At 37.5% G+C, this 12,093-nt stretch overlaps 1 protein-coding gene across 1 annotated transcript in view; it reads left to right on the top strand.

Moving 5' to 3' along the window:
- The window catches only part of Reep5 (receptor accessory protein 5), a 60,987-nt gene that overhangs the window by 32,543 nt on the left and 16,351 nt on the right, over positions 1-12,093 (top strand). The window contains exon 4 of the mRNA XM_048811868.1: positions 2,986-3,124. Within this exon, the coding sequence (XP_048667825.1) occupies positions 2,986-3,124 (139 nt within the window). The remainder of the gene's footprint in view (positions 1-2,985; positions 3,125-12,093) is intronic.

Here is a 12,093-nt window from a genome sequence, read left to right as displayed (position 1 = left end):
TTCCATTATGGTATTCCTATATAGGGTTCCAATGTACTCACACAGAAACTTTTGAATTCATATTGTTGATAGTTTAATTATGGAATAGCTTAAGACCTGAAGTGAAATATAATTATGTATCCGCTCTGCCCAGGGTGAATATGTAAAAAACACATTTTTATTATAGTAATGACTTAAAACTCCAACTAAGTATAAATAGATAAGCAATACAAAACCAAATAAAGCACAAAGGAAAAATAATCTCACATATGTTCATTCTTTGGTTAACCCGCTTGCCTGTGCTTTTCCTTTGGCCTTCTGTTATATTGATTTGGTTCACATGTTACAAGCTACAAACCATGCTATAATCAGCTTTCTTAAGTTCATTTAATGTGATTTTTCTGCTTAAAGCGAATAAAGTGAAAAGTTGGTTTTTTGTTTTTGTTTTGTTTTGTTTTTTTTTTGGTTCCAGGGATTGAATCCAGGGGTGCTTAACCACTGAGCCAGTTTAATTTTTTTTTTTTTTTTTAAGATTTTCAGATCATTTATTTCAGAAATACAATTCCACTGCCCCTTTTTTAAAGTGTGGCCCCTCTCACCACCAAATTACTGGAAGGTTTATTTCTGCCCCACTTACTCTATTAGTAAGAGAGTCTATTTTTCTAGCTCAATCCTAAATCATTAGTGTAGTATAAGAGTTCTATTTCCAGGCAGTTTTAAAGCAGAACTATGTCCTTCCTTCTCATAATTGTAGTGTTCATATTTGAAAATCACTTTAATTGTTGAATAACAGCTGAAAAATAATTATGTTGGTATTTGTCTTTGTCACGTTGGTGAGGATTTGCAGTAAATACAATGTAGATTATTTTTCCTGTAAAACAGTTGCTAGATATTGGAGTACATTAATTAGCTGGGGCCATTGTTAGCTAATGGAATGTCCTAATAATTTCTTTGGAGAAAATGTGAGCTGAGTTTGGGTGAGAGGCAAAAACCGGTTTGTTTCTCAGCAGGGAACAACATTTGGAGGACATCAGTTAGGATGGCTTGGGAAGCTCATTTTGGAAACCAGACACATAACTATATAAATTATAACAAGATACAGAATAGAGGTCTTCAAACACTGCTGGGCTAATCAGACATTTTTTCTAAGGAATACAATTAGGATCACATTCCAGAGTAGGCTGGGGATGGGCAACCTATAGATACAGAAATAATTTAAGGCCATGCTACAATGCAATGGGAAGAGATTTGTGAATTGCTGTATTGACTTTTGTGTATGTTGATGGACAAACCACAAAAAGTTCACTGGTTCAGGATGTCTGGAAGGTTTCCTGCTTCTCATCTGAGCAAACTAAAGAGGAAAGTATGGATAAACCCTTGTGAAAACTTTCTTATGGGATCTCAGAGACCCGATGGGTCTTCATGTACAGTAAGAATGTGAAAAGTCCCTTGTACTTCTGAGTGAGAATAAGCAGCATTGGAATTGTCTTGGTTAACCAAGGCACATTTATTTTTTAAAATATCTTGAGGAGGAGTCTTGGTAAGTTGCTTAGGATCTTGCTAAACTGTTGAGGCTGGCCTTGAACCTGCCTCAGCCTCCCAAATTGCTGGGATTATAGGCATGTGCCACCATGTCTGCTTTTGCACAATCTCTAAGTTCAAAACAGCACTTACTTCATCACTTCTGCCTCTTCATCCATTCCACATACCATTAGCAATCATCTCATTCAGCTGTAATCTTTCCCCCTTAGGTTACTTTTTTAAAACACAACCATGTACACGGTCACATGCACACAGGCACATGCGCACACACAGCTGCTCCTAATTAACTTCACAAGCTCTTTCTTAGTGGATGACTCATCATGATTCAGCAGCCTGTCTTTGGGGAGCTGATTTTTACAGAGTAGCCATATGATTTTTTTAGTAGTTAATCTCTCTTAAAGGCTAAACAGAGTTCAGATTTCTTTCAATTTATGGTTTTAGTCCAGCTTAGTTATGATAAATGTACAGATATATGTTAGGATAGTATAAGATGTTGTGGAGCTTCAGGTTTAGAATATGGATATTCCTAGAACTGAAGGAAATTCCTGTGATTCAAAAGTAAAATTATTTTTTTTTAAATTTTCCCATCCATTCACTGAATTAATTTTGTCTAAGTGGAAATGTTATTAACTGACAAGGGGAGGAGAGTCCACAGCCTGAGGACCCAAGGAAGTCTGAACTAAATGGACACTGTGAGGGTGGTTTTCACCTATTTATTATGCAGTGTGCTGTGGACTTTGAACAGTGCCTAACCTGTGTTCCATGAGTTTGTTTATGAGAAACTCCTATGCCCCCATGATGTACATCAGCTATTAAAAGTGCATAAGGGGGCTGGGGTTGTAGCTCAGTGGTGGGGTGGTTGTCTAGCATATGTGAGTCACTGGGTTCAATCCTCAGCACCATGTAAAAATAAATAAGTAAGAATTGTAATGCATTCCACTGTCATGTATTTTAAAAAATAAAATCAACTAAAAAAAAAAGAAAATGGCTTATGAAATATTAATTTAAAAAAATAAATAAGTAAAATAAAGGTATTGTGCCCATCTACAACTAAAATAAATATTTTTTTTTTTAAAGTGCAAAAGAACTTACTTACCATGAGAGAATTCTTCCCGATATATCCTTGGTGGCAGGAGCCAACCTGGGAATGGGGTTGCTTTAGTAACCTATCACTAGTAGTAGTACATCTTGGGGCATGGTGGCAGCTCTAGCAGGCTGGATATGTGTGGGCAGCAACAGCTAGTGCTTATTTTTCTGGTGACCAAAAGACTGGGAACAAGTGGTGATAACAATTCTCCTGACTTCACATTGTCTTTATATTGTACTCTTGCAGTTGGTGCTGCAGTGCATACATACATTTGCCTGAGTTTCTCAGCGGTGCTGGAGAACAAGCTGTGAAAGTATATTTGTAAATGCTTCTCTGAGATCTTACTAAATGTTGTTTTCTCTTGTATTACCTTTCAGAATGAAAGCCATAGAGAGTCCTAACAAGGATGATGATACTCAGTGGCTGACCTACTGGGTAGTGTATGGTGTGTTCAGCATTGCCGAATTCTTCTCTGATCTCTTCCTGTCATGGTTCCCCTTCTACTATATGCTTAAGGTATGTTAACTTCTAGATCTGTTTTCTTCCCTAAAGCTTCAGCCTAGGACCTGTAGACAAGGTATAGGAACAAATGCTTTAATGTTGGATATCTGTGGTTATGTCTCAGATTGTAAATAAGAAGATAAGATTCAACGTCTGACTTTCTTTGGATACTGTCTTGGAAACAGCCAGAGCAGTAATTACAAAGGATGGAAATACTGTAACCTAGCACAAGTATTGCTGTTGATTTGCTAAGATCCTGACTTCACGCAGTATTGTCTACGTTCAATGTGGAAGCACTGTAGTTTTTAGCAGGTCATCAATTATTTATATTGGCAAGCAGGAGTCATTTATTTATGGAAGGAAAAATGCTTATTTTTTATATAGGTTTGGAGAAAGGAGATGTGCAGATGGCTGTTTGAGAAAGTAATTTTAATGAGGTGGGCAAGAGCAATAGTCAGGGATTGGCCCTGCCAAACCTTGTGTGAGACATAGGACTAGCCTTAGTTACCAGCAGTTGGGGAATAGGGACATGAAGTCGAAACTTATTCCTGTGAGACTTCTGTGAACTCCTGACTTGCACTAGAGGTGAGTGAAAGTGAAAAAGTTCACACTTTTAATAAGCAGACTAGTCCTTCTTTCACTAAAAGGGACAGTCTGTCTTCAGTGAATCTTCAGGTGTCTTCCACAAGAGGAGGCTCTGCTTCCAGTTAGTAGATGTGATATGAACAGTGCTTCTGGTCCTCAGAGCCACAGTCACAAACCGAATATGCAGGAGTGTTGGTATGTCTAGTCCTTAGGATTTCTGGGTTGTCTTCTTTTTATTAGTGTTCATTTTAATAAAAGCTACACATGACATAGTTTAAAGATTCAAATAATTCTATAAGATTTTGAAGAAAAACACCATTTTTGCACCTTCCAATCACTATCATTTCATTTGTGGCAATTTGTCACTTACCTTGTATGTCTCTAAAGAATATGCTTGGTTTAGTTACCTTTTACTGTTTTATACATTAGCTGTTTGGGGTGGGGGTACTGGGAATTCAACTCAGGGATGCTTTACCACTAAGCTACATCCCCATCCCTTTTTATTTTTTAATTTTGAGACAAAGTCTTACCATGTTAGAGGCTGGCCTGAAACTTGGGACTCCTGCCTCAGCCTCCTGAGTTATTGAGATTATAAGCGTGCACCACCACACCTAACTTTTAGTCTCATTTTATAGTCTCCCTCACCATTATATTGACATTATCTTGATTTTTAATTCTCAGTAGGGGTGTGTGTGTACGTCTGTTTTAAATCTATTTGTGCTTTCCTTCTTTCTGGGAGATTTCTCAATCTGACCTTCCAGTTTTCACATTTATTCCATGGATATACTATAACCATTCTGTAATTGATTCCATATATTCCGATTTTGGTTTCAGCAACTATATTTTTCAAACCTAATTATTTTTGCTTGGTTCTTTTTTAGGGTTTTTTTTTTGTTCTTATTTTATGTTGTTAATATTTTCTTTTGTTTCATTTAGTGTACTTAAAAATCTATTTAAATTATTGGTTAGTTGTTGTATTTTGCTTCTAACAGAATCTGTAGTTGATTATATTGTTTTTCTTTTGAAATGGTTGTACTCATTAAAATACCATATTATCTTGGACTGCAAACTCATTTTCCTCCAGGGGTTTCAGATGCTGTCAGGCACTGGAGGAAGGCCGAACCCAGTCGATGCTGGTCTTAGCTCTGGGTAAGGGGTGGGTGAGACCTGAGGTTAGGCAGCAGAGGAACCAGTTACTGACTCTTTACCCACAAGGCAGCTCCTCAAGCCTAGGCTTTACCCTCCCTACTGCCATTCTGAAGCAGCATTAGAGATGGTCCTGAATTGTAATTCACAGGTCCAGAAGCTGGAGTAGGAGGGGTGGCAAAGAAGCGGTTTGTTAGTCTCTTCCTGTTTTCCTTAACACCTCACAGGTCATCTATTCCTGAATACCTCAGAGTTAGAAAAGAGTATAGGAGATGTGTGTGTGTGTGTAATTTTTTAAATTTCAAGGTATAGAAGCCAGACAATGCAAAAATCACAGAGTAATATTTGATAAATTTGACTAAAATTTTAAAAAATTAAGTTTCTTTATGAAATGGGCAGCATAAATAAAATTAAAATAATGATACGTTAGGAGGATGTATTTACAACATTTACACCAAGTAAGGAACTAATACCCAGAGTATATAAAAATTTCTGCAAGTTAAGGGGCTGGAATATAGCTCAGTTGAAAGAGTGCTTGCCTCGTATGCACAAGGCCCTGGGTTCAATCCCCAGCACCACTAAAAAAAATTTTGCAAATTAAAAAGAACGAATGAAGGTTCTATATAGATATTTATATAAAGAAAAAAATATGATTTGCCAAGGGAACATGTAACTAGTGATCTGGGAAGTGATGTGACTTAAAATAGGGAAATCCCATATTTATTAAATTGGCAGATTTTTTTTTTTTTTTTTTTTTTTTGGTGCTGGGGTTTGAACCCAAGGCCTTGTGCATGTGAGGTAAGAACTCTACCAACTGAACTATATCTCCAGCCCAAATTGGCACATATTTTTTTTTTGAATTTTTAATATTTATTTTTTAGTTTTCGGTGGACACAATATCTTTGTTTGTATGTGGTGCTGAGGATCGAACCCGGGCCGCATGCATGCCAGGCGAGCGCGCTACCGCTTGAGCCACATCCCCAGCCCCAATTGGCATATATTTTAAAGATTGAAAATACTTGGTATTGATGAATATGTAGGGAAATGGATATGGTTGTGTTATTGTGAAAGCCCGATTTTCTGCTGCTGCCTGAGAGAGCCAATAACTCGAGAGACAGTGGTGGGAGAAGAAGTTTTTAGCAACAAGCTGGCATGTTGGAAGACAACCAGCTAGCTCCTGGGTTGTTCTTGTTGAATACCAAGACAAAGTTTATGTAGATCCTTTTGTGGGGATGTTATCTCAGTCTCAGGCAGGCGGACACCAGAGTAGTTCATTAGTTCTGAGGAATGAGGCAGCTCTAGAATGTGGGTTGTGAGTTAGTGATGTGATTCTGAAGTCACCGTGTCATCCTGGATCTGTGAATCCAAGACAATAAGGTTCTTTCAAGGTTTGCCACTTGAAGGTCGGTATACCTGCTCTCCGTCACAGCCAGTCTCTTGTATGACTACCTTTTTATTGGAATCATTACTGTAGCCTGGGAAGAGGGAGTGTGCATGAAAGGGTAACTCTTTTAACTGTATCAACTGCTAGTCTAGTAAGATGTGGAGCAGGATGCAGGGAGAAAACAGCCATGCTTACAAATTGAAAAGGAGGAAGAGAGGAAAAACACTTTAGCTCAGAGTGCAGCTTCAGTAATAGTGGTTCTGGTTAATAGGTAGTGGTATAAATTAGAATAGTTTTTTTTGTTTGTTTGTTTGTTTTGTTTTTGGTATTGAACCCAGTGTACTTTATCATTGAGCTCCAGCACTTTTTTAAAAATTTTGAGACAGGGTCTCACTTAGTTGCTGAGGGTCTTGCTAAGTTGCTTGCGATCCTTCTTCCTCAGCCTCCCAAGTTGCTGGCATTATAAGCATGAGGTACCATACCTGGCTTAGAATGGCCTTTTTATGGAACCACTTGACAGTTTTTTAAAGTGATACTTAATTCAGTCCTAAGGAAATATTCACAGTGCATAATGGTTGCGCAGATATATTAATTGCAGAAACTTGTTATAACTAAAAATTATGAACTGGTAAGTCTATTGATAGGTAAATAATTAATAGAATATCTGTACCATTAAGTGGAATAATGTGGACTGAAATAGATCCATGTGTATAAATAAATAAATTTCTACATAATTCATTCATTATGAAAAATTATAAAACATTACATATAGTACAACACTGTTTTAAAAAGATAAGGTAAATAAAGTTTAAAAGATTAAATGAAAACATGATCTGTATAGATTGTGTTCATTTTTAATGACATTATCATAGAACACTTGATAAGAATTTCCTCTCAAAAGAAACAGAAGAAAATTGGTCTGTGGAAAGATTTAAGATTTCAAAGATTGCTGGATTTTTGTGTGTTTTTGTTATTCAAAGATATTTAGCATTTGTAAAAATATTTTTATAAACTGAGTGTGATGGCACATGCCTGTAATCTCAGCAGCTTTTGGAGGCTGAGGCAGGAGAATCTCAAGTTCAAAGCCAGCCTCAGCAACTTAGTGAGGCTGTAAGCAACTGTCTCAAAAAATGAAGAAGAAGGGCTGGAGATGTGGCTCAGTAGTTAAGTGCCTCTGAGTTTGAGTTTAATCCCTGATACCAAAAAATATATATGTATATGTATTTATAATCTTTAATTTACATGTGGCATATTTTAAATTTAAGATAATTTTGAAGCCTTCAATAAGATCCATTTCATGGCATTAACCTCACAGTACAATTATCTAATGGAAAGAAACTTTTTTCCAACAACCTTTCTGCTTTCTGCAGCATCTAGGATCCTGTCTGCAAAACCACTTCCAGCAGCAGTATCTGACCTCAAGCTTCCAAATATGAGCAAGCATTACTTCTGGTCTGCTCCTGATCACCTTTACTAATGGAAACCACAGAGACAGGGACAAAGTCCAGAATAAGAGATAGTCACTAGAGGCCTATGGAGTAGCTCAGTAGCAGAGTGCTTTCCTAGCATTCACAAGGCCCTGGGTCCAATCCTTAGCAACCCCCACTCCCCAAAAGAGAGACAATCACTGAATCATCTATATCCAATTGGAAGTACATTTAAAAAGTTGCTTTGTAGCAAATTTTCTTCCTTAATAGTAAAATGAATGTGCATCCATTAGTCTCCAGCTGCATTGCATTATGATGTCGATGAGAGTGAATTTACTGTATGTTCCAAATAGATAATATAGTTGAGATGATTAAAAATTGATGCTGGCAATCAAAATGCTTTCTTCCTGAGGTAATGGCATATTCTGAGTGGCTTCAGTGAACAGATTGAGAAAAAGCCTGAATTATAAAGTCTATAGTCGTTTTTGGACAATTTCACATTTTAAGAACTAGCATATACCTTATCTATGCCATGCAACAATTACCAGGTGAAAAAGAGATCTTCAAGTGAGGATGTTTAATATTTTATCTTTTGCAAAATTAATGTGGTTGGTTGGGTTTTTTTTTTAATTTATAAAGCAGCCTTTATAAGATCGGGTGAAAGTCGGAGGAACTAGTGGCTAGGCATAAAAGCTTGTTTGAAGAAACTAGCTAGAAACTGGATCATGCATGTCCTAAGCTATATCTTCAGCCCTTTTTATTTTTTATTTTGAGACAGGGTCTTGAACTTGCAATCTTCCTGCCTCATCCTCCCAAGTTACTGGGATTACAGGGGTGTCCCACCATGCCCAGTGAAAAATAAATTTAAAGACCTCTTTTCTCTGATTAGGAAATTCATGTTTATTCCTTTATTCAGCAGATATTTATTTAGAACCCATATGTGCCAGATTGTGTTCTAAGTCTAGGGGACACTTGGTGACTAAAACAAAGTCCTTGCTGCCATATTATTTCATTAAGGCCGGGCATGTTTTAGGGAAGAAAATAACATGTAATCCTATCACTGTTAATAGTGATAGTCCTTTTTTTTTTTTTTTTTTTTTTTTTAGTGTACAAGTGTATTGGTGTATTGGTCTGGGTATGTAAGTTTATACTCAGAACATATATATTTGTCTTAACCACTAACATGTGATTGAGACCACATATGATATGTGATTTTGTATCTCTCATTTTCAATTGACACAATATTAAAGAGTTTTTTCATGTTATTCAGTATTTTTTGATATAGCTCTGTAATCTGTTATAGCTAATTTACCCATTTCCTTAATGAGAGTCATTTGTCTTGCAGTTATAATGTTGCAATAAATATCCTTGTGCCTCATATTTACCCATTACCTCAATTTACCCATTTCTAGATTTATTTCTAGAAACAAGATTGGGTAACATATTAGTCCGCTCTGTGTGCTATGACCAAAATACACAACAAGAACAACTTAGAGGAGGAGAATTTTATTTGGGGCTTACAGTTTCAGAGGTCTGGGTCCATAGATGGTTGATTCCATTGCTGTGGACCCAAGGTAAAGCAGCACATCATGGTGGAAATGTCCAGTGGGGAAAACTCTTCAGCTCATGGCAGGGTCAGGAAGTTGAGAGAGGCAGGGGAAGTGCCAGGGGGAAGAATAACCCTTCTAGGACATATCAGTAATGACCTGTCTCTTCCAGCCACACCCCATCTGCCCACAGTCACCAGTCTATTCAAATTAGGATGGACGAATTAGGCTACAGCTCTCATATAGTTCAATCACTTTACCTCTGAACATTGCTGCATTAACACAGGAGTTTTTGGGGGATACCTCATATCCAAGTAAACTCAGGAAGATTTTTTTTAATATTTATATTTTAGTTGTAGTTGGACACAATACCTTTATTTATTTATTTTTATGTGGTGCTGAGGATTGAACCCTCACATGTGCTAGGCAAGCGCTATATGGCTGAGCCACAACCCCAGCCCAAACTCGGGAAGATTTAAGTCCTAATCCAGATAGTCACCCATGCTATTCCTCCCACTGACAGTATAACATTTCTCATCTATTCTTTTTGAGAGGCCATACAGGGAAAACTTCCCCTTAACATTTTCTTTTTTAGTTTTTGTGCAGCTGAGCAATTTTTCCCCCTTGATATAGAATCTTGGTATGTTGCCCACGCTGACCTGGAATCTTTTTTTTTTTTTCCCAATATTTTTTTAGTGGTCAAGTGGACCTTTATTTATATGTGGTGCTGAGAGTCGAACCCAGTACCCCATACTTGCTATGAAAGCACTGTTCCACTGAGCTACAACTCCACCCCGGGCCTGGAACACTTGAGCTCAATTGGTTTTCTTGCCTTAGCCTTCCGAGTAGCTAGGATTACAGACATGCAGCACCTCACTCATCTTGAGCAATTACTTTTAAATTTAGCCTGTTGCTAGTCTTGTGACAACATTGCAAAGGCTTTCTAAGACTTAGGTTTCTGATCAAGTCATTGCAAAATATTAGGAAATAAGTGTTGTAATATATATTTTTTTTGTGACATGATCTCTCAGTTCTGACCAGGATAATCCCTGCATGTGATAAGTATATCTCTATCTTGGATATATCTCTTCTGGAGGAAAACTGGATGGTGCTAGCATTGGAATCACAGACATAATTGTCTGGTGTATTGTACTTTGAGTTCATTGTGCAGTGCTGGTAGTCAAAAGGATCCAGTTAAAATCACATTTGCTCTTTGTCTGAGCTGCAGGCAAGAGTGGGCATGTGGTTGTCCTTGGGAGAATTGAAGGCTGGCATTCTGGGGAAGCTTGGTGAAAAGAACAGCCAGATCTGCGTGGGTGATTCTAATAAACTCAGGGTGTTCCTGGGCTGTAGAAGAGTTGTATAGATTAAGAAGAGGGAGTCATAAAAGCTGGCCTCTGAATATCACTTTGAGAGTTTTGTAGTAATTAACTTCATTTTTAATATGATTTCATTTGAGAACTAGAAAATGTTGAGGAGGTAGGTAGAGAGCAGTAATTATTTTACTGTCTCTAGAGAATAGCTAGAGGATACCAGAAAGTACTGAATTAAATCTGGAGTGTGGCCTACAAAGGAGAGGTACAAAAATACAGATTCTTGACTCCGGTGATCTTGCTTTACTTCACTCAGAAAAGATAATCAGCCTCGATGGATTGCCGAAAGGTTGGCCTCTTCTACAAAGGTTGATAATGTTTCAGAGATATTCAACCATAGTTAAGAACTTTAAGACTTGGTACTACTACTCCTCTCTAATATGCTTTCATCAATTTGTGACTTCCCTGAAACCCTATTGAAGAGAAATTTGACTCAAAAAAAAAAAAAAAAAAAAAAAAAAGGCCCTGCCTCTTCTGATCCTTAAACCAGGGAGTCATTTTCACTTCACCTTGAAGCTGTGGTTCTGATGTGGGCGTAATTCATTCCTGAAAATCTGACATTCTGTGTTAGGAATACCATCCAGGAGCCTCTTTTCTGTTTTTGATGTGTCTTCTTGCTATTTTGCCTATGCTGGTCTTAAACTCCTGGGCTCAAGCAATCCTCTTGCCTCAACCTCTGGAGTAGCTGGAACCACAGGCTCACATCACTCTACCTGACTCCATTATTTTAATTGAGAAAAATTTAAATATATTACATGTCATCTAAAACACTCAACCAGTTTCCAGCATATTAATACAACACAGCAAAATATCTACCTACAAGTAGCAAATACTACATTACAATATTAGATGCTAAAAACAATTCCTATTTTTCAAATAATAAATATAGTTCATAAGAAATGATTGCTTGGTGTATAATATCGTGTAGCATATCCCCTTTGGCACTCTGCATGCACTTCTTTGTGGGGAGAGGGGTTTATAAGGGACTGAACTCAGGGGCACTCAACCACTGAGCCCTATCACCAGCCCTATTTTGTATTTTATTTAGAGACAGAGTCTTACTGAGTTGCTTGGTGCTCTGCTTTTGCTGAGGTTGGCTTTGAATTTGTGATCCTGTTGCCTCAGCCTCCAAAGCTACTGTGACTATAGGCATACGCCAGTGCGCCCAGCTGCAAGCTCTTTTTCATGTTCACAAGAAATTCTAACATTCTGTCAAAAATACAACTCAGGACTTTCATTGCACACCATTTTGTTTAGTTATTGTATTGAGTTTTGCTTATGTATGTACTAGGGTTTTCTGTATAAGCACATAGGAAAACATTATATGAAGCTTGGACATTAAAAATGTAAAGGCTTCCACAGGGAAATGTTAACTGGAGAGATGGTCTGCAGGATCTGCTGTAATTAACCCAGCACTAAGCAGAGGAAACAAAGCTATATATAGCCAGTGAAAAATGCAGTCACTTGCCTGGAGTGATAGCACATGCCTGTAATTCCAGGTATTCAGGAGACTGAGGCAAAA

The sequence above is a fragment of the Marmota marmota genome, unplaced genomic scaffold, assembly GCF_001458135.2.
Source record: "Marmota marmota marmota unplaced genomic scaffold, marMar, whole genome shotgun sequence".
Lineage (NCBI taxonomy): Eukaryota > Metazoa > Chordata > Mammalia > Rodentia > Sciuridae > Marmota > Marmota marmota.
The sequence above is the reverse complement of the archived record's forward strand: the minus strand, read 5'-3'. Positions and strand labels throughout refer to the sequence as shown.